The sequence below is a fragment of the Nematostella vectensis genome, chromosome 6 (assembly GCF_932526225.1).
Source record: "Nematostella vectensis chromosome 6, jaNemVect1.1, whole genome shotgun sequence".
Classification (NCBI taxonomy): domain Eukaryota; kingdom Metazoa; phylum Cnidaria; class Anthozoa; order Actiniaria; family Edwardsiidae; genus Nematostella; species Nematostella vectensis.
The window spans coordinates 13,882,073-13,902,878 of NC_064039.1; the positions used below are offsets into that span (position 1 = coordinate 13,882,073).

Here is a 20,806-nt window from a genome sequence, read left to right on the forward strand (position 1 = left end):
GCCACAAACATAGCTCAAGGCTACCTGAAGAAGGCATGGTATAGAATTTACATAGCCATTACATACCCAAAATGTACCTTCACAAATAATACCGTTAAATGGAAATTTACATACCCATTACATACCTAAAATGTACCTTGGACATGCCACAAACATAGCTCAAGGCTACCTTAAAATGGCATCGTGCCAATTTTACGTACAATACATTATCTAAATGTGTCCCATAGCTAAAGGGATAACTTGGAATAAGCGACTGAGCCAAGCAGCTAGTCTTTCCTTGTTTGTAAGCATATCAATAAAACGCCCCTGCAACATGGTATCTATGCCTCTACATGTCACACGCAAAATTTAAACCCAAAGAACGTTGTATAACACACTTTATGCGCAAAGTAAAACTAAATTGTTGCTTAAAGATCAATAAGATTACCTGGAACTGCTAAGCTGCAAAGGTAAAGTTACTAACCTGGAAATCACTGGAAATGTTTAATTGATTCCTAGATCGGCACATAATCTCGATTCACAAAAAATGACTTTTTTGATTACTAGTTCGAATTGTTTATTATCAAATATAAATTTAAAAAAATGGTAAAAACTATGCCAAAGTTTTCAATCAAGCAAAGACTCATCTGCATCGTAGTCATCATCATCATCATCAGGAAGACTAGGCAGACTTGGCAGATCATCTTCACAAGCTGACTTCCGTGCTGCTCTCCTCAAGTTTTTTATACTTAGGTTCATGGCACTTGTGATGCCTTTTTTACACCCGTCTGGGAGGTTCTGCCTCGACGCATATGCTATTAATGTAACAAAAAATCACTTCGCATTACGTTTGTTATTATCGTCATTAATTGAGTTATTCAATATACCAAATATTCGCGGTACCATAACTTCACCTGATGCGAAAACAATTTAATGTGGGAAAATCAAAACTTAGCTTTTCTCACCTTTAATAGTGGTTATAATTTGCTGGTTAAGCAAATTTCCCACCTCCCCCTGCTCAGAGATTTTTCCCTCGCGCCTTTCTTCTTCTGAAAAAAACGCCTTTAAAAGGCGTGTAGCCAGCGAGGACTTGGTGTGTGCGGTTTTGCACAATGCAAGTGCTGTCCTCGAAAGGAAGACACCACTGCCCGCAACTAATTCAACTAACTGCAAATAATGAAAGAAAAAAAAAACGTTCAGTACCCAAAATAACATATAGTTCATAAAACGACGTCAATAATACTTGAGTTATTTTTTTAAATATCGTATCAAGTACTCGCGATAGGACAAGCTCTTGCTTTCACGGGCAATTGGAAATAGTTAGTTGTCATTTGAACAAAGTCGGCGGCTACTGAGTGATCTGATTAGTAAATTATCATTGTCAAGCGCTGGAAAGTCCCGGCTGTTGCGAATCGGGACTTCCCGAATTAACAAGCGAGGACCACTCATAGCCACTGACTTCGTTTGAATGGCAGCTAAGTATTTCAAGTCGCCCAAGAAAATCTATCTGTGACCTGATGCCCGTAAGGTTGGATTACACCTCACACTCATTTTTATTTAAACTTTTTTAAACTAAAGACTTATGTTCAAGGCTGACTAATAAACCCTGCACTGTTCTCAAATTCCTGTATCCATCCTTATTATTACCTTTCTCATTGCCGCTTCTGCCTCACTCATCACGCCTACCCGCCCATCATTTACTTGTACATTTGGTACTCGAAGCTCATTTCCTAAAATCAATGACAATTATAAAATGATCTCTATATCATCAGAAAACAAACTAGAAGAGGATGGCGTAAACGTGGAAAATGATCTCTATATCATCAGAAAACAATCTAGAAGAGGATGACGTAAACGTAAAAAATAATTTTTCAACTAAAAGGACAGAGAGGAAAGATGCAAGATAACTATTTTTTAGCTCAATATTTTGCATATAAGCTCCCTTTTTGTCGGAGAACAAAATATCAAAATTAAAAATGTAACTTACGCTATGTCTTGAAAGATATTTCAAAGGCTATCTGTGAAAAAGCCCAACAAAATACGAAATGGCGCCCGTTTTGACCCATTAAATTGAAAATATTTACCTTGGATACCATCTGATCTGCTCAGTCTCCTGAATCGCGCTTCCAAAGCCCCATATTTTTCCTTCAGCTCACTAAGCTCATCTCTCGTGGAAACACACATAGGATTTGGGCAAAGTGGCCTTTTTTTTGGTTCTTTCTGCGCATCTGAAATAGAAAAAAAAAATTAATAGAGCGGAAACCCTCAAGTAGAACCTGAATAAAAGACATCTGATTTTGGAGTCTATACTGAACTGTTCTTTTTACAGCAATTCTACCCTGAAAATGGGGATAATAATTTTTGATATAAATATGAAATAGAAAAGTGAAATAATGACAAAAATACTTACGCTGCGTATGTGCTGGCTTGTCTCTTGTGACTCCCTGTTGGTTAATTAAAGAGAGACTTCAAACTTGGGGATCTATACTAGTGTATTTTTATGCGTTTCAGAACCGTTTAATTGAAATTGACAAACCTTGAGTGACGATGTTGATAAATCGCGGGAGGCCGACTTCTTTGAAAATAGAAATGCGGTTGAAAAAATTTTATAGAGGTATAGAATTAAGATCCTGAACTTCTCATTCAAATTGCGTACCAACCTGGACTATTTGTTCTGACTGATTCAGCTCGCACCCTGTGATAAACGGATGAAACGTAAATAGCTAATCATCATGAATGATCATAGACTTGAGAATACAAATTGGAGTATTCCTTACCCGCTCTTTGTGTTGATCTCTCGTTGATAGCAACAATCGAGATGTCCTATATGTACATAAACAAACATTGTCTATTATGATTTTCTATGATTTCATAAATTTGAGGATATCTCGATTCTCAGTGCTGAGAATTCTTGCTCGCAAAGTTCAGTGTACTTTCTCGCAATTCTTTACTGGTCGTGCTCGAGGAACGGGATCTGTACAGGACCTGAAATGATCCCAGGACCCGAAACGATCCCAGGACCCGAAATGATCCCCAAAAGTACCCCAACTGATCCTCGGACCCGAAACGATACCGAGGAGTCCCCGAAATCAACCCCAAGGAATTACGGTAATGGACAGAGGGAAAGCAGAAGAAATACTTGCAATTCTTGAATCATAATAAAGGGTTAACAGCGACTCGATTTCTAAACAACGTGACTTAAAAATATTAAATTCCAACACAATACTTCTATTTATTACATTGCCCGGCGTTAAACCCATAAACAGAGTCCAAAACAAATACACAACTTTAAATTGCTACTGAAAGGAATATAGCATAAACATAGCACAGCCTTGCTCAGATCAACCAAACTTTTGACCTTCCATCACACTCTTAACATTTTGCGGTTCCGACACATGACTCCGACACTATAAATCTCATTTCCGGTAAACATCACCCCTAAAAATTAATATTCATCTGATAGGTCTTTCATTCACCGAAAACAAACATGTCAAAAAATAACTTTAAAACATTTCGCTTCCTATGTAAAGCAGCATGTCCCATCTGTTAAGACTTTCTTTTATGGCTTGTTATGTAAAAATGATTTATCCACGCCGGGCTCCTCAAATTACTATCACAGGAATTGTTAGTTGACCCCAATTTCTGACTCAACCACTGTATTTCCCCCGCAGTCGTATATAAAAATCTTAATACTATAGTTTTAGTTAATGTAAATTTCCTTTTAATAACACAAACAAAGCTAAATGTTTCATATGTTTTTAAAACTGAAAGCCAATCCTTACACATTCCTTTAGTTGTCCATTACTGTAATTCCTTGGGGTTCATTTCGGGGACTCTTGGGGATTGTTTCGGGTCCCGGGATCAGTTGGGGTACTTTTGGGGATCGTTTCGGGTCCTGGGATCGTTTCGGGTCCTGGGATCGTTTCGGGTCCTGGGATCATTTCGGGTCCTGTACAGATCCTCTCGAGCATGACAGTTCTTTCGATTGACCTGTTTTTCTTGGGTGTTTGAAGATAGTTATGAGGGAAGGAGGGGTGGTATAGAGTATATTTCTCACATTCACAAGCTCCATTTCTTTGAAAATGTTTGAAAATCTAACCTCAAGTGTCTCAGCAATTTGGTCGCAACTTTCCACAGTTCCGGTCACAGTTGTCGCAGGGGGGGTGTTTTTTGATGATTTTTTTGATGACTTTTTCTTCTTAACTGGAGCATTACTATCTGTTGAGGATTTATTGTTATTATGAATTTCACCAATCATGTACTTCAGTGGTTCTGCCGCTTAAATTTTCCCAAGTACTCTATTTTTTTACTATACTATTATTGTCATATTATGCAAGTAGTGACGTACCCGAAGAAGCTTTGTCACTGGTCCTTTTTTTAGTTTTTTTCTTCTCTTCCTCATTGACATTCTTGCCTATAACCATAAATTAAAATAAAGGTAATAAATAACACTTTATGACCCATTGTTTAAGGCCCGGAGGAAATTGTTTCATTTCAGTTGTTTTCATACTTTTCCCAAGAATATCCCGAAGTTCGCTCCGAACTAAACATTCATTGCGAAACTAGCTTTTTTTGTGTGTTTCGAATTGAGTTTGTGAACTTCATCGTGATTAAAGTTCGTAATTACCACATCTCATCGCTTTTTTTATTTCAAAAGGCTTAAAAGTATTCGGGTGGACATGATTCAAGCAAAAATCATCTAACTTGTGCTGGAAAATGCTCCCGCCGTGGTAGCCCCTTGGTCCCTGGCCTTGTGGTGCGGGGAAATCAGAGCCCCATCGACTTGACCCTTATACTGGGCCAGTGAATAGAGCGCGGGCAGCACGGACGTCATAATTCTTGTTTTATGGACGTTTTGACAAAAGAGAGACTGAGCAGTCAAATGATTCGGATTTTAGTCCCTCAGCTATAGATTCAAGATTAATAGATTAGAATTTTAAGTCATAAAGGTTATTTACGCCGCTTTTATAATGAGCCGATACTTTGCAAAATCTCGATAAACCAATATTATTCGGTCCATCTCTTGTCTGCTTGTCACCTAGACTATTATCAATCAAACCGCGAATGTAGAATAGCTTTTAATATATTTCACGGCAACAATTTGGAGCGGCTAAAGAGAGGCGTATGTAATTGGCCTCTGCAGACGGAACAAAATACAACGGAACTACTTTTTGATTCCTAATAACAGACCGATCAAAAAGAGAACCATATCCTTTTATTTGATATATGTTTGACATCCTAAAACGCTCTTTTAGATGATTCAACCTTGAAGGCATTTCCGGCATGTTTGTTCTTATCATGTTCTTATCATTGACAGTGCCGGAAACAGATTCTACCTGGGGAACTCCATGTTACGAAATGCAAACAGTACTTAATTACCTTTGATTAAAAGCATTATTCATAAAGTGCTTTTCATGACGGTAAATATAAAAGTCTCTCAGGACTACAAAAGACTACAAAAAAAAAAAAAAAAAACTCACGCAACATTAAAGCTTTTGTTTACCCACCTCCGGTTGTTGCCGTTTCTCGGGTTGTTGCCGTTTCTCGGGCCACATCTATTTCTGTGAAACCGATAAAATCACTGAAAATATTTATATTAAACGCCACGACTCATTACATAAACGCAAACATGAGTAAACAAAGATAAGTCAAATACCAATATCTTCAGCAACAAAATCGCCTCCCAAAGTTTTTGGTTTTGGGCGTCGCTTCCCACCATCTAAAGTCGCCTTCCGTTGTTCTTCAAACGGGTCTATGTACTCGTGCTTCCTTATACTATTCAAGAAAGCTTTACTATCTGTAAGTGCAAAAACAGCATTTAAAAAAGCTTTGTTATCTGAAAGTATAACAGCAATGTGTTCTTGTTTTTATTAACTTTTAACCAAGGAGTACAACTCATGCCAATCTAATCGTCTCAAGCAATAAAATACAGTATTTCATACAACTATATTATACTACTCGATTAAAATCAATCAAGGAGCGCCAAGTCTCGCCTCTGTCGCAACTGTGGAATTTAGTGATAACAGCTAAGCGCCACATGGTGATTTTTTTAGGTGATTCTGAAAATAATTATAAGGGGCAAACAAGCATAAAACCGAGGCCAATGTCTGTAAAATCCGAATTGTATGGTGGTTAACTCTTATATTCCAAATTCACACTCGGGTGATCAGCGCCGAGTTCTTCGGGCAGACCAGAATTTCAAGTTTAACTGTCATTTATCGCGTTCGTTGAGGGTTAGATATGTTCGATTGCAAATCATTAATACGTCCAGGCAATTTTAATGCAACATGTATAATGGGAAGTTATTATTAAGAGACTTACCATGAAGTTTTAAAACTTTGGCGCGGGCCATTTCTTGCTTGGGATCCCACACAGCATTGTAGGTTGAACCCTCGATTACTCCCTCCGGTATATCCTCGGTACATATATTTTTCGTATATATCACCTTCCAACACTCGGGCTCTGGATCGCCTATCCATTTAACCAATGCAAATGCTGGAAAACGAGATGCCATTTGTAGTTGAAAATGTCGGTCGGGTGATCGACTATTTAAAAGTTCGAGTAGGAAAAACGGATGCGACAAAGGCTAGTTATTAACCAGATCGTGCTCGAAATAGACGTGAACATCACAAAATAAAACAAAACTGACCAATCAGGTCGAAACTGCCAAGATTGATTGATACCGTAGGCCAGAGATAATGGCCTGAACAAACAACTGAAAACTAGACGGAATTACTTTCATGTTACAGGCAAAAACAACATGGATGGTCGAAAGAATCGAAAAAAGCAAGGACGGTACTGTCAGTATTATAACACAATTACTTCGCCATCCAAGATCCCCAGGACAACCCGAACAAGAAGCAAGTTTGCAGATTCTCATCCTAACGAAAATGATAACTTATTGGATTTAGAAACAGAAGATAAGATAGACGATACTCTCGCGGGAGCTTCTAGTTTAACGACGGAGGATATAATAGCCGAATACCCTGATGACGTCCTATCCGAAAGCGAAGATAATTTTGTAGCTGATTGTACTGCATGCGAGACCACTTGTAATTCCGACACTGTTCACACTAGCAGAAATTTTGAAAACCGAGCGGAGATATATGAATATTTGGATAACGAAGACTGGGAGAAACTTGCAGACGTCGTTTTTGACTCGGAAACTGAAATTAACAATGAACATGGAAGTAAAGACGAGAACGAAGAACAAGAAGACTTTATTGAGCTGGATGACTCTTCAATTGAAAGTGACGGGGCAGATTTAGACCTGATGACTGCACAAGAGCAGGATCCGCCAATTTATTCTGGTAGTTTGCTAACAGTGACCATGCATCTAGCAGCTATAATGACATTTGCGATGGCAGAGAGCCTTACTGCTTCCGCGATTTCCCATCTGTTAATACTTATCTCCCTTCATTGCCCGGTACCTAATAGATGCATGAAAACACTTCACACACTCTGGAATCACCTAGGCTCCATGAGTGCCCCCATAGAGTGGCACTATTTTTGTACAAGGTGCAATCGATACTTGGGAAAAACTAAGCCAATCGCAACGCAAAATTGCGTGCACTGCAAAAAGAGCTTCGCCCCTGGAAAAAGTAAGACATGGGATACGTTTATAGTATTTCCAATTATCACACAGCTGTCATGCATGCTTAAAGACAGTTCGTTTGTAGAAGCTCTTACGTCCTACCGATTCAACCACGAGGAAGACAAAAGAAGGCGGAACTGCCCAGAAAACATCGAGGATATAATTGACGGCGAAAATTATCAATTATTTTTTAAAGAACATGGTTTTTTGAGAAATCCAAACAATTTTGCTATTCAGCTAAACACGGACGGTGTGGCATTGTTTAAAAGCTCCAGCTATGCTATATGGCCGGTTTACATGGTTATATGTGATTTGCCTCCGCGTATGAGGTATTCAAGAAAGTATCGCCTTTTTGCAGGCCTTTGGTTCGGGAACACGAAACCTCTCTTTTCAGTTTTTCTGCATCCTTTTAAGGACATGTTTCAAACACTTTATAATGACGGATTTACCTTAAATCTAAATGGTTCTGATATAACTTGGCGAGCTATTGTAATAAGCACTACAATGGATGCTCCTGCAAAATGCCTCTTCATGTGTATGAAGCAATTTAATGGTGAATGTGGTTGCCCATATTGCAAGGCAAAAGGGCAAAACGTAAGGACAGAGAAAAAAGGCAACTGTCGCATTTTCCCTTACGTTAAAATGCCAGACCGGAAAAAATTATCTCCATTAAGAACACACAGCGAGTTTTTGAGAGATGCAAAGAGCGCTGCGCAGTCTCCGAGTAAAGCTACTACTGTAGATGGCGTGAAAGGTATAAGCATGGCATTTGGATTTCCAGGTTTTAATATTGTCAAAGGAATGGCAATTGATTATATGCACGCTGTTTTGTTAGGAGTAATGAAACAATTACTGTGCTACTGGTTCGACAAGAAACACAAGAAATGTTCTTGGTATTGTGGAAATAGCGTCAAAGCATGTGACGAACGGCGTGAGAGGATAAAACCGCCAAACTACGTCAGCAGGATACCAAGAAGTGTTGAGGAACGGTCGCATTACAAAGCGTCTGAGTTACGAACCTGGCTACTTTATTATTCCTTGCCTGTAATGCAGGGTATTTTGCCAAATGAACACTATCAGCACTTAATGCTTTTTGTGTGTGGTGTTTATATGTTGCTTAAAGAGTCAATTTCTCCAATGGAGATAAACAAGGCTAATCAGCTATTGGAACATTTTTGTCTTCGAGCTCAAGGACTCTACGATGACAGATTTATGACTTTTAATCTTCATCAGCTTTTACATCTTGCTGATTCTGTTAGATTCAACGGCCCTCTTTTCAGTAATTCTTGTTTTTTCTACGAGGACTTAAATGGAGACTTAAGAAGCCTCTTTCATGGTTCACAAAATGTTGAGGGCCAAATTGTTAGAGCTGTTTCCATTTTACAACATTTACCAGAAATGATTGAAAATGTGACGGATTTAAACGTAAAACATTTTTGTCAGTCATTAACTCAAAAACGAAGGGTTGGGCATGTGAGCGAGGAAATTGATGAGAATCTAAAGCTTCAGGTACTGGGATCTCTTAAACCTTATATCATCAGCGCTCTCCAGGAAGTTGAACAACTACAAATAATTGCTGGAAATGTGGCAATATTCGACATAATGTACAAATGTTTTTACCGATTAAAACGTGGCGATAACATTATCCACAGTGCAGGATACACCCGAGTAACAAAACGAAATTCGACTGTTGTACAGTTTACAAAGCCTGATGATGATGAGATGGCTTATGGGTCCGTCCTCTATTTTGTCAAGTACAAAAAGCCCTGCCGAAGCTCTACCTGCGAGGTGGTTTGCCAGTGTACTGAGCATGGTTATGTAGCTATGATAGAGGAATATGAAATACTGCACTCTAAACACTTATCCAGCTCAGACTTGAGAGGACCAAAAGCAGAAGTCAGGCATCTGATTCCCATGAACAGGAAACCGTTAGGCATTGTTTGCGTACCTGTTCATACACTAATTCAGACATGTTTTTTTATTGACACTGGTAATGACAATTGTTTTTTTCTTGGGATACCTCCCAATAGGATTGAGCGAGAATGAGAATTTTTTTTTCCCGCAAAGACAATATAGAGTGAGAATCACAATGTAAATTTACCTTATATAATTAATCCTAATTCCAAACTGCACCCAAAATTAAATATCATTAGAAATATACCGTATTACTTATCACTGGTACTTTTCATAATTGTTTTTACAGATTTTTTATTTAGTTAATTAATTATTTATTTATAAATAAATTTTTTGTGATTTCAAGAATAATGACCCATTACCATAAATATTATTTTTATTATTAGTTCATACAATGGGTATGTGAATAGGTTAAAGTATTTTTGAATACGAAATTAATAGAAGAGCCCTGAATGAAGGTATGCTTTTTTGAAAGTATAGGTATGTAAAGGCATGCATTTTTTCAATACCAAATACAGCAATGAGATGGGTGTGTTTTTGGTATGTTAGAATGGGTATGTAAATAGTATGTATTTTCACATACCAAATACATAGATGGCCTAATACTGCCATTTTTTTGGGTATAAAAGTATAGGTATGTGAAAGATATGTTTTTTTTACATACCAAATACATAGATCAACGGCAAATGTTTGGGATGAAAGAATGGGTATATATTAGGTTTGTATTTTTACATACCAAATACATAGATATGGATTAAAGAGAACGGTATGTTTTTGGTATGTAAGAATGGATATGTAATTGATATGTATTTTTACATACCAAATACACAGACGTCTAAAAGAGAAGGGGTATGTTTTTGGTGTGTAAGGACAGATATATAAAAGGTATGTATTTTTACATACCAAATACATAGAAGTGCATTGGATAGGATTGGTATGTTTTTGGTATGTAAGTGTGGGTGAATAAAAGGCATGTATTTTTACATACCAAATACATAGATGGCTAAAAGAAAAGGGTATGTTTAGGGTATGTAAGTATAGGTATGTAAAAGGTATGTATTTTTTTACATACCCAATACATATCCAGTACAAAAAAGACATGCCTTTTACATACAGGTTACATACCAAATACATACTTTTCATTTTGTGTGGGAAAACACAAATTATTTCTCTAAACACTACCAGGTCATGCATGTTTTTAATTTTGTACCGGGTTATTAGCTCAGAGATCTGTGCGATACATATGCAAAGTTTGGACAAAATTAAAAAACCCAAGAAAGATAGAGATTAACACTTCGGTATCGTTCAAACAACAACTGTCATCATTAAAAAAATGATCAAGAGTGACAAAAAGACATTAAAATAAAATAGTAATAAAAATTTGAGGGAAAAGCATCATTTGGGCAGTCATTTAAATGGCTGAAAGTGGATGAAAATCCTAGCTTTTCATTTGAAAGACGGGTTTATTATTAGAAACTCCACTTGATGTACGAACAACCATCAATTCTAAAACCGAAAAAGGAGAATTACTCCACTTGAAAAGCTAGACCAATAGTTAACATATGACAAAATTAGTCTATAGGTTGAATCCAGAAAGAAGTACACTAAGAAATCTAGGAAATGATTTAGTCAAAATCGTTTCATAAATGAATAATACATTCCTTTTAAAAAACAAACTATGGGTTATTTTTGTTCAAATTTAATAACTAGGCGAGAAGCTGAGACCAGCTCAAACTTTTCGGAAATTATCATTAAAAACAGCACACTCCACTACCTGAAAGAAAAGATGGAAAGCATAGCTCCAGACAATGTTTTTTCTACTCAATAAGGACTGTTTAAAAATTTATACCGGCTTTTAATTAACGCAAAACAACAGCTGTAAGATGTATTGAAGGAAATTGGTCAGAAGATCCTAGAGGTTATTACTGTGACTTTCACAGGGTGCCGTGTTTGTCTAAGGACAGTTCACAGGAGAAAGGTGCATAACGATTCGCTTGACTTAAAGTGCATCTTATCAACCAATCGGAAAAGGCAGTAACAATCACGTTTTTGTTATTTTGCGCCCCAGCCACCCCATAGCGGGGTGTCAAACGTTTCTAGCAATTGTATTAGCCATGTTTTGGTGCTCAAGATAACCTCTTGAAACACGATATAAAAACTGTGGCAGGTGGGAAGGTGATTCAAGTATCGTTAAAAAGCCTGTCTTATGGGAAATTCTTACCCTTGATTCAACAGTATTCTATCAAGCACAAGTCCTTGAACGTTCGTCCTGAGCGTTGGCCGTTCAGTGTACGTTAGAGCAGAACAGAGAGTGTGTTCCAATGTCATACTCCTTTCCAAGAAAAGAAGAAGCAGACCTTGAAGAAGCGTTAGCGCACCAGAGAGTATAGCTACGCCAAGTCAGAATCACATAGAAACACTAAAAAAGGTTAATCGTTGAAGAATAAGGGATCTAATCACATGTGGTTGAACCAAAGTGTTGAATAGTGCCTCCCGAACAGGGCAAAAATATCCCATCAGCGTTTTGTTGTATACGAAGAATAGTATTAGGGTCAAGTATTTTAATTCGTGGCGAGATTTTATCTCAAATGAGTGGATTATCGTCTTTACTTTACCGTTAATATATGCATTTTGCTAGTCGCGAAGAGAAGCAGTTCCATTTGAAAAGAAAAAAACCCAGCATCAGTACGCTTGAAATGTGTTGAGACCATACGAAAGAGGAAAGGGATGGTCCCTAACGGGAAGGGCGTAACCATCATGGCGTAACCATCAATGAGCGTAACCACCATGGCGTGTCAACAATCCAATTCTACCCCAGAGTCTCCAGAGCGCCCCGAATTAAACCATGCACACACGTGCTCAGATACGGAAGATGGGGTTTTCTTAGCAATAATCGGAGTTACAGGCTTTGCCGTTTTCTTTGGGAACATATTCACGTGCGGTGTGTTTCTATCCAAGCGGCAACTTCGCGAGAATCACATGAACACGTTCCTGATTAGCCTGGCAGTCAGCGACATACTGGTCTCAGTCCTGGTCATTCCTGGACACACCACGCTCTGTACTGGCTGTTCTTCTGCGTATGGTAACTTGGCAAGTCAGGCGATCTGTAGTGTACTAGACGGAGTAAAGGATTATGTTCTCCTTGGCTCAATCTTTAACCTGATGGCTGTCACGTTTGACCGTTACCAAGCAGTGCTTCGTCCGTTGCGTTACAAGGACCTTATCACGAGCATGTCAGTGACCCTGATACTGCTGACCGTTTGGTTATTACCACTTCCGCTCTCGTTCGTAAAGCAGGTAACGTACTCCGTTAACCCACGCGCGCTGTCAGGAAACGCGCACCATTTATTTGACGTGGTCCTCGTCTCTGTATTTATACTGATCCCTATGTGCGTGGTTCTTATCGTGAATATACTACTGACGAATGCTATAAGGGTACAGGCAGTGCGCATACGTTCCCATGACAACAGGGACTGGAGCGACTCGCAGTTGCAGTCAGTGAAGCAGACTGAGCCTAGGCCGAGCGTAAAATGTGAGCTTCGCATCCAGGAGATCTCGAGTTCTATCGAGAGAGAGACAGAGGCAACTGTTTACCCGATGACCCCGCCTGTTGCAAACGCGTGTGGAAAGCTTCTTACTTGTACTATTTGCAGCAGCGCCGAGAAGAATAGCGACTCGGGAATCGAGATAAAGGAGGGAGGAGGAGATAATGAAAACATACACCCAGTACCTATTACGGAGAAATCGGATAGTAGCCGCGTTTTAGTGAGCACACAGACAAATGAGGCTTCTGATATTGCACGCTTGGATGCAAACGGTGGAGGCATGCACGTCGCAAATGAAAGAAATAGTGAGGTACCATATGAGGAACGCGCAAATACGGACAGTACGCATGTGAATCAAACAAAAGAGTCAAATTTTTACAAGACAAAATCACGGGATTACAAAGGCCCGCGAAAATTCGAGGTGAAGAAGATGAGCTTGAATGAGTACACTTCAGCTTTGTCTCAAGGAGGAAAACGAGGAACTGCACGTCGACGCAAGGACTCTAAGGCAAGGAGGGAGCGTAATGGCACAGTTTCTTGCCTGATAGTTGCGCTGGTGTTTATATTATGCTGGACGCCTCGTGTCCTTTATAACTTTCTAAAGTTGTTTAATGATGAGATTGGGCATAATAGTTTGGTTGGCAAGCTCTCGATGCTATTGCTATTCGTTCAGTCGGTTGTTAACCCTTTGGTATACTCGACTTACAGAAGCGACTTTAGGCACGCAGCTAAGGATCTACTCAGAAGCGCACTAAGACTCTTAAGACACGGCTGAAGACGGGTAGCTAAAGACTTTATGACACGAGCGACAAAAGACAGGGAAGCTAAAGACCTTATTACAAGGGTACTAAGACAGTAGCGACTGAAGACACGAAAGCTAAAGACCTTATGACAAAGGTCCTAGGACTCTAGCGACTGAAGACAGGAAAGTTAAAGACCTTATGACAAGGGTATTAAGACACTAGCGACTCATGACATGAAAGCTAAAGACCTTATGACACTAGCGACCGAAGACAGGAAAGCTTAAGATCTTATTACAAAGGTACTAAGACTCTAGCGACTGAAGACAGGAAAGCTAAAGACCTTATGACAAGGGTACTAAGACACTAGCGACTGAAGACAGGAAAGCTAAAGACCTTATGACAAAGGTCCTAAGACTCTAGCGACAAATAGACAGGGAAGTTAAAGACCTTATGACAAGGGTACTAAGACACTAGCGACTCATGACATGAAAGCTAAAGACCTTACGACAAGGGTACTAAGACACTAGTGACTGAAGACAGGAAAGCTAAAGACCTTATGACAAAGGTCCTAAGACTCTAGCGACTGAAGACAGGAAAGCTAAAGACCTTATTACAAGGGTACTAAGACTCTAGCGACTGAAGACAGGAAAGTTAAAGACCTTATGACAAGGGTACTAAGACACTAGCGACTGAAGACAGGAAAGCTAAAGACCTTATGACAAGGGTACTAAGACTCTAGCGACTGAAGACAGGAAAGCTAAAGACCTTATGACAAGGGTACTAAGACTCTAGCGACGGAAGACAGGAAAGCTAAAGACCTTATGACAAAGGTACTAAGACTCTAGCGACTGAAGACAGGAAAGCTAAAGACCTTATGACAAGGGTACTAAGACTCTAGCGACGGAAGACAGGAAAGCTAAAGACCTTATGACAAAGGTACTAAGACTCTAGCGACTGAAGACAGGAAAGCTAAAGACCTTATGACAAAGGTACTAAGACACTAGCGACTGAAGACAGGAAAGTTAAAGACCTTATGACAAAGGTCCTAAGACTCTAGCGACTGAAGACAGGAAAGCTAAAGACCTTATGACAAGGGTACTAAGACTCTAGCGACTGAAGACAGGAAAGTTAAAGACCTTATGACAAGGGTACTAAGACTCTAGCGACAAATAGACAGGAAAGTTAAAGACCTTACGACAAAGGTACTAAGACACTAGCGACTGAAGACAGGGAAGCTAAAGACCTTATGACACTAGCGACTGAAGACAGGAAAGCTAAAGACCTTATGACAAGGGTACTAAGACACTAGCGACTGAAGACAGGAAAGTTAAAGACCTTATGACAAGGGTATTAAGACACTAGCGACTGAAGACAGGAAAGTTAAAGACCTTATGACAAGGGTACTAAGACTCTAGCGACAAATAGACAGGAAAGTTAAAGACCTTACGACAAAGGTACTAAGACACTAGCGACTGAAGACAGGGAAGCTAAAGACCTTATGACACTAGCGACTGAAGACAGGAAAGCTAAAGACCTTATGACAAGGGTACTAAGACACTAGCGACTGAAGACAGGGAAGTTAAAGACCTTATGACTCTAGTGACTGAAGACAGGGAAGCTAAAGACCTTATGACAAAGGTACTAAGACACTAGCGACTGAAGACAGGGAAGTTAAAGACCTTATGACAAGGGTACTAAGACTCTAGCGACTGAAGACAGGGAAGTTAAAGACCTTATGACAAGGGTACTAAGACACTAGCGACTCATGACATGAAAGCTAAAGACCTTATGACAAGGGTACTAAGACTCTAGCGACTGAAGACAGGGAAGCTAAAGACCTTATTACAAGGGTACTAAGACTCTAGCGACTGAAGACAGGGAAGCTAAAGACCTTATGACAAAGGTATTAAGACTCTAGCGACTGAAGACAGGAAAGTTAAAGACCTTATGACAAAGGTCCTAAGACTCTAGCGACAAATAGACAGGAAAGTTAAAGACCTTATGACAAAGGTCCTAAGACTCTAGCGACAAATAGACAGGAAAGTTAAAGACCTTACGACAAGGGTACTAAGACACTAGTGACTGAAGACAGGAAAGCTAAAGACCTTATTACAAAGGTACTAAGACACTAGTGACTGAAGACAGGAAAGACCTTATGACAAGGGTACTAAGACTCTAGCGACTGAAGACAGGAAAGTTAAAGACCTTATGACAAAGGTATTAAGACTCTAGCGACTGAAGACAGGAAAGTTAAAGACCTTATGACAAAGGTACTAAGACTCTAGCGACTGAAGACAGGAAAGCTAAAGACCTTATGACAAAGGTACTAAGACACTAGCGACTGAAGACAGGAAAGTTAAAGACCTTATGACAAGGGTATTAAGACACTAGCGACAAATAGACAGGAAAGCTAAAGACCTTATGACAAAGGTACTAAGACACTAGCGACTGAAGACAGGGAAGCTAAAGACCTTATGACAAAGGTACTAAGACTCTAGCGACTGAAGACACGAAAGCTAAAGACCTTATTACAAGGGTACTAAGACTCTAGCGACTGAAGACAGGAAAGTTAAAGACCTTATGACAAGGGTACTAAGACACTAGCGACTGAAGACAGGAAAGCTAAAGACCTTATGACAAGGGTACTAAGACTCTAGCGACTGAAGACAGGAGAGCTAAAGACCTTATGACAAGGGTACTAAGACTCTAGCGACTGAAGACAGGAAAGTTAAAGACCTTATGACAAAGGTATTAAGACTCTAGCGACTGAAGACAGGAAAGTTAAAGACCTTATGACAAAGGTACTAAGACTCTAGCGACTGAAGACAGGAAAGCTAAAGACCTTATGACAAGGGTACTAAGACTCTAGCGACGGAAGACAGGAAAGCTAAAGACCTTATGACAAAGGTACTAAGACTCTAGCGACTGAAGACATGAAAGCTAAAGACCTTATGACACTAGCGACTGAAGACAGGAAAGCTAAAGACCTTATGACAAAGGTACTAAAACACTAGCGACTGAAGACATGAAAGCTAAAGACCTTATGACACTAGCGACTTAAGACAGGAAAGCTAAAGACCTTATGACAAAGGTCCTAAGACTCTAGCGACTGAAGACAGGAAAGTTAAAGACCTTATGACAAGGGTACTAAGACTCTAGCGACTGAAGACAGGAAAGCTTAAGATCTTATTACAAGGGTACTAAGACTCTAGCAACAAATAGACAGGGAAGCTAAAGACCTTATGACAAAGGTACTAAGACACTAGCGACTGAAGACAGGAAAGCTAAAGACCTTATGACAAAGGTACTAAGACTCTAGCGACTGAAGACAGGGAAGCTAAAGACCTTATGACAAGGGTACTAAGACACTAGCGACTGAAGACAGGAAAGCTAAAGACCTTATGACAAAGGTACTAAAACACTAGCGACTGAAGACATGAAAGCTAAAGACCTTATGACACTAGCGACTTAAGACAGGAAAGCTAAAGACCTTATGACAAAGGTCCTAAGACTCTAGCGATTGAAGACAGGAAAGTTAAAGACCTTATGACAAAGGTACTAAGACTCTAGCGACTGAAGACAGGAAAGCTAAAGACCTTATGACAAGGGTACTAAGACTCTAGCGACGGAAGACAGGAAAGCTAAAGACCTTATGACAAAGGTACTAAGACTCTAGCGACTGAAGACATGAAAGCTAAAGACCTTATGACACTAGCGACTGAAGACAGGAAAGCTAAAGACCTTATGACAAAGGTACTAAAACACTAGCGACTGAAGACATGAAAGCTAAAGACCTTATGACACTAGCGACTTAAGACAGGAAAGCTAAAGACCTTATGACAAAGGTCCTAAGACTCTAGCGACTGAAGACAGGAAAGTTAAAGACCTTATGACAAGGGTACTAAGACTCTAGCGACTGAAGACAGGAAAGCTTAAGATCTTATTACAAGGGTACTAAGACTCTAGCAACAAATAGACAGGGAAGCTAAAGACCTTATGACAAAGGTACTAAGACACTAGCGACTGAAGACAGGAAAGCTAAAGACCTTATGACAAAGGTACTAAGACTCTAGCGACTGAAGACAGGAAAGTTAAAGACCTTATGACAAGGGTACTAAGACACTAGCGACTCGTCACATGAGAGCTAAATAAGACCTTATGACACTAGTGACTCAAGACAGGAAAGCTAAATACCTTTTGACAAGTGTACTAAGAAACTAGAAACTCAAGACATGCTAACGACCTGACGTCATAAGAACACACAAGACATATTAGCGACTTTATATAGTCAGCTGAAGATCTTACGTCATAAGGACAATAAGACACTACCGACTTTATATAGGCAGCTCAAGACCTTACGTCATTAGGAAACTAAGACGTTAGCAACTTTATAGGCAGCTAGAGACCCTACTTCATAAGGACACTACGACACTAGCGATTTTATAGGTAACCGAAGATCTTACGTTATAAGTGTACTAAGACGTTAGCGACTTTATAGACAGCTAAAGACCCCTTACGTCAGGCAGCTAAAGACCTTATAATACAGAGTCGAACAGCAATAGCAATTCAAGGAAGGCATCTTATTAGTGATTACTATAGTTTTGGCCTTAGAAGGCTTTTACCTTTGTTATAAAAGTTATATCTGCAACAAGGAACTTGTAGCTACACCAGTATCTTATTACTATTCAATCAAGGGATCTAGTAGGCCGTTGTTCGGATGAGGACGGTCTTGTTTTCTTGAGGGGGAAGGGGAGGGGGTAATAGTGTAGCGCGCACTGTCGTTGCGCAGCCAAACAATGGTCCTAAAGTCACCGTGATGAGTACCGTGATCACCTAAAACGAAAGGAAACTGTAAGCCGTGGAGAAAATGCACATTAAGAAAGGTTTTATAAGTGTTTACAACGGTGTTTTCCAACAGACTATTTCCACCACCTATAATAGAGTACCCTTAGTGTGGCGGAGCATGTAACCTTGAAAAACTTATGCTGCGGCAACCTAACAGCATGCCTTTGTGGCCATTGACGTCAACACGAGACGACAGAGCAGTCCATTGAGTGCGAAATTTGTGAAAGCTCTCAAAAGATATAAATGTTAAACCATTTAGCATTAAAAAGTACAATAATGAGCATCTAGTTATTTGCAACAGCTCGGGGGGTGAAGGGCAGTGCTCAGTCTACAACCGCCAGCTCCGACTTTTCCCAACTGTTAATCTAATAACAGAACGGGCTTTAAAACTTTGGGAAATTAGGAAATGATAATGAGTCCTCTGATCACACGAAATAAGTTCATCGGCTGCACATAATTCACAAAACCGCAGCGTCAAAGAGTCAGAAATTCAATATATTCATAAAACCTAATGCCTCTTGATTGGAAAGCTACGACTGACTATTTTTGGTTATCCCAATTTGGGTATATGACAGACAACGCTCGATCAATGAATAGCGCGTTGACAAGACCTAAATACGAGAAACATATCAATGCATACCCTTTCAAGATAATCTTCTAGTGTACAAGTGTCTGAGTTATTGTATTATTTTAAGGAAACCAATCATTCTTGAACGGGTCTCTGGCAGAGCCTGACTCCACAGTAACTTATGTCTGTAGTGATCCCTTCCCTATAAGCCTTCTCTTGCCCTACCCCTTAGGCATAAGAGTGAAGCCCTGGGTTTAATTGGATTCATGCGGGTGTTCCCTTTTAAATCTATAATTGCCAAGTACAAAATGGCAGGAGTTTTGAACTAAAAATGCTACTTTGAACACTGTCGGAAATGAAAACGACGTAGATATATTATTTGTTAAATCTACATTTTGGATGTATAACCTTAAGTAGCAGAACTTTTTCTTTTGATTGCTATAAGCTAAATACCCATGAGGAATTGACAGTCAGGAACAGAGAATTCAAGTTAGCGGGCTATGCCTAAATAGAGTACTGCGTCTATTTTCAAAAATAACAAAAAGAGAAGCGTTTTATTTTTTTACATAATCAGCGATCTTCTGGTGGGACGTAAAGAGTGCATTACACCTGAGAGAAGCAACCCTAGAAAACAGGTTCGTAAAATTTTCTCTGATATTTTTTCTATCCTATGAATCATTAGCAAGAACTTGTCCATTAAATTTTCGGAATTGTTCAGAATTTACATTAGATCAGATCGCAGTCAAACCCTGTTTATTGATTATGATTAGGATAACTTTATATTATGCCCTTATCAATGGGAACAGACCCAACATTTCGTATCAGTGATATTTGTATGCACGTGTTAGTCACGCTCAAGGCAATATACATGGTCACTCACAAACGATCTCCTCGTCTTCAGCACACAATACGAGCATCGATTTAAGGATGAACGAATAATCTGGCAGATTAAAGAAACGGGTATGATATCCAACCATTATTAGAAAATTTTAAGCGGAACTGCAAGCGAGAACTTAAAATCATCCAAAATTTTACTCATTTTATTTCCTGTCATCCGTGTGGTAATTTCATGTATTCAAGCTCTCTAGTCGCGTTTGTTAAACTACATCTATTCGCAATCTTACGCAATCTTGTAATGACAGACGATTTTTTAAATGTGAAGCACTTGGTAATAGAACTTGACGCATTTTGAGCGTCAAGTTCTATTTGTAGTATAACTTATTAACACACATCTTTTTACCAGGCATATTAGTATAAGCATGGCGCGTTTTCAATAGAACTTGTCTGGTTGACTTGTCGAAGTTTCTAATAAGCGTTGGCTCTCTTTGAGACTAATTTGTTGTCCATTGTATAGTTAAAGTTGGAGCACCTTGTAATAAACTTGACGTACTTTAAAACTTTAATTGACAGACTTTGTTCGTCATCAAAGTTGACGCGCTCATACTTTTTCTAAAACGCACCCATGTAAAAACTCGAGTTCTTTTCTAAATATGGGTTTACATCAAACCATAGCTTGAAGGCTTTGTGATGATTCTGACGCAATACTCTACACCCACAATCGCTAGGAATCGCATTGCGTGGTATATAAAACAGAAGGGGGGGTCAAGAAAATTGGCGC

The 20,806-nt window shown here is 39.3% G+C and overlaps 2 protein-coding genes across 11 annotated transcripts; one reads left to right on the forward strand and one right to left on the reverse strand.

The window, feature by feature from the left end:
* Nucleotides 1-360: 360 nt before the first annotated feature.
* LOC125567851 lies at nt 361-6,637 on the reverse strand. 3 transcript variants are annotated; one of them, XM_048728513.1, is made up of 13 exons: nt 6,301-6,637; nt 5,636-5,776; nt 5,487-5,540; nt 4,328-4,393; nt 4,079-4,197; nt 2,757-2,802; nt 2,640-2,674; nt 2,516-2,551; nt 2,390-2,423; nt 2,064-2,207; nt 1,627-1,709; nt 945-1,146; nt 361-794 (listed from the first exon to the last, which is right to left on the reverse strand). In XM_048728513.1, exons 1-13 carry the CDS (start codon nt 6,491-6,493, stop codon nt 607-609), a joined length of 1,341 nt encoding a protein of 446 aa, XP_048584470.1. In that variant the 5' UTR covers nt 6,494-6,637; the 3' UTR covers nt 361-606. The 3 variants fall into 3 exon arrangements, with proteins under 3 accessions (XP_048584470.1, XP_048584469.1, XP_048584471.1); XM_048728512.1 differs by having other exon boundaries at nt 2,516-2,554; XM_048728514.1 differs by lacking the exons at nt 5,487-5,540; nt 5,636-5,776; nt 6,301-6,637 and adding an exon at nt 4,684-4,963 and having other exon boundaries at nt 2,516-2,554.
* Nucleotides 6,638-12,259: 5,622 nt separating this feature from the next.
* LOC5507470 (muscarinic acetylcholine receptor M4) lies at nt 12,260-18,443 on the forward strand. 8 transcript variants are annotated; one of them, XM_048728508.1, is made up of 2 exons: nt 12,260-17,528; nt 17,781-18,443. In XM_048728508.1, the coding sequence occupies exon 1, from the start codon at nt 12,260-12,262 to the stop codon at nt 13,805-13,807; it is 1,548 nt and encodes a 515-aa protein (XP_048584465.1). In that variant the 3' UTR covers nt 13,808-17,528; nt 17,781-18,443. The 8 variants fall into 8 exon arrangements, with proteins under 8 accessions (XP_048584465.1, XP_048584466.1, XP_048584463.1 ...); XM_048728509.1 differs by having other exon boundaries at nt 12,260-17,185; nt 17,331-18,443; XM_048728506.1 differs by having other exon boundaries at nt 12,260-16,972; nt 17,027-18,443.
* The last annotated feature ends 2,363 nt before the right edge of the window (nt 18,444-20,806 follow it).

What these genes read in the sequence shown, in the direction of transcription:
- LOC5507470 (XM_048728508.1), top strand. Translation starts at nt 12,260, where the DNA reads ATGAGCGTAACCACCATGGCGTGTCAACAATCCAATTCTACCCCAGAG.
- LOC125567851 (XM_048728512.1), bottom strand. Translation starts at nt 6,493, where the DNA reads ATGGCATCTCGTTTTCCAGCATTTGCATTGGTTAAATGGATAGGCGAT. An exon ending in AGTCAGAACAAATAGTCCAG is followed by an intron (nt 2,555 to 2,639) that starts GTTGGTACGCAA and finishes CTATTTTCAAAG; the next exon opens with AAGTCGGCCTCCCGCGATTT. An exon ending in CAAGCCAGCACATACGCAGC is followed by an intron (nt 2,208 to 2,389) that starts GTAAGTATTTTT and finishes TTTCTATTTCAG; the next exon opens with ATGCGCAGAAAGAACCAAAA.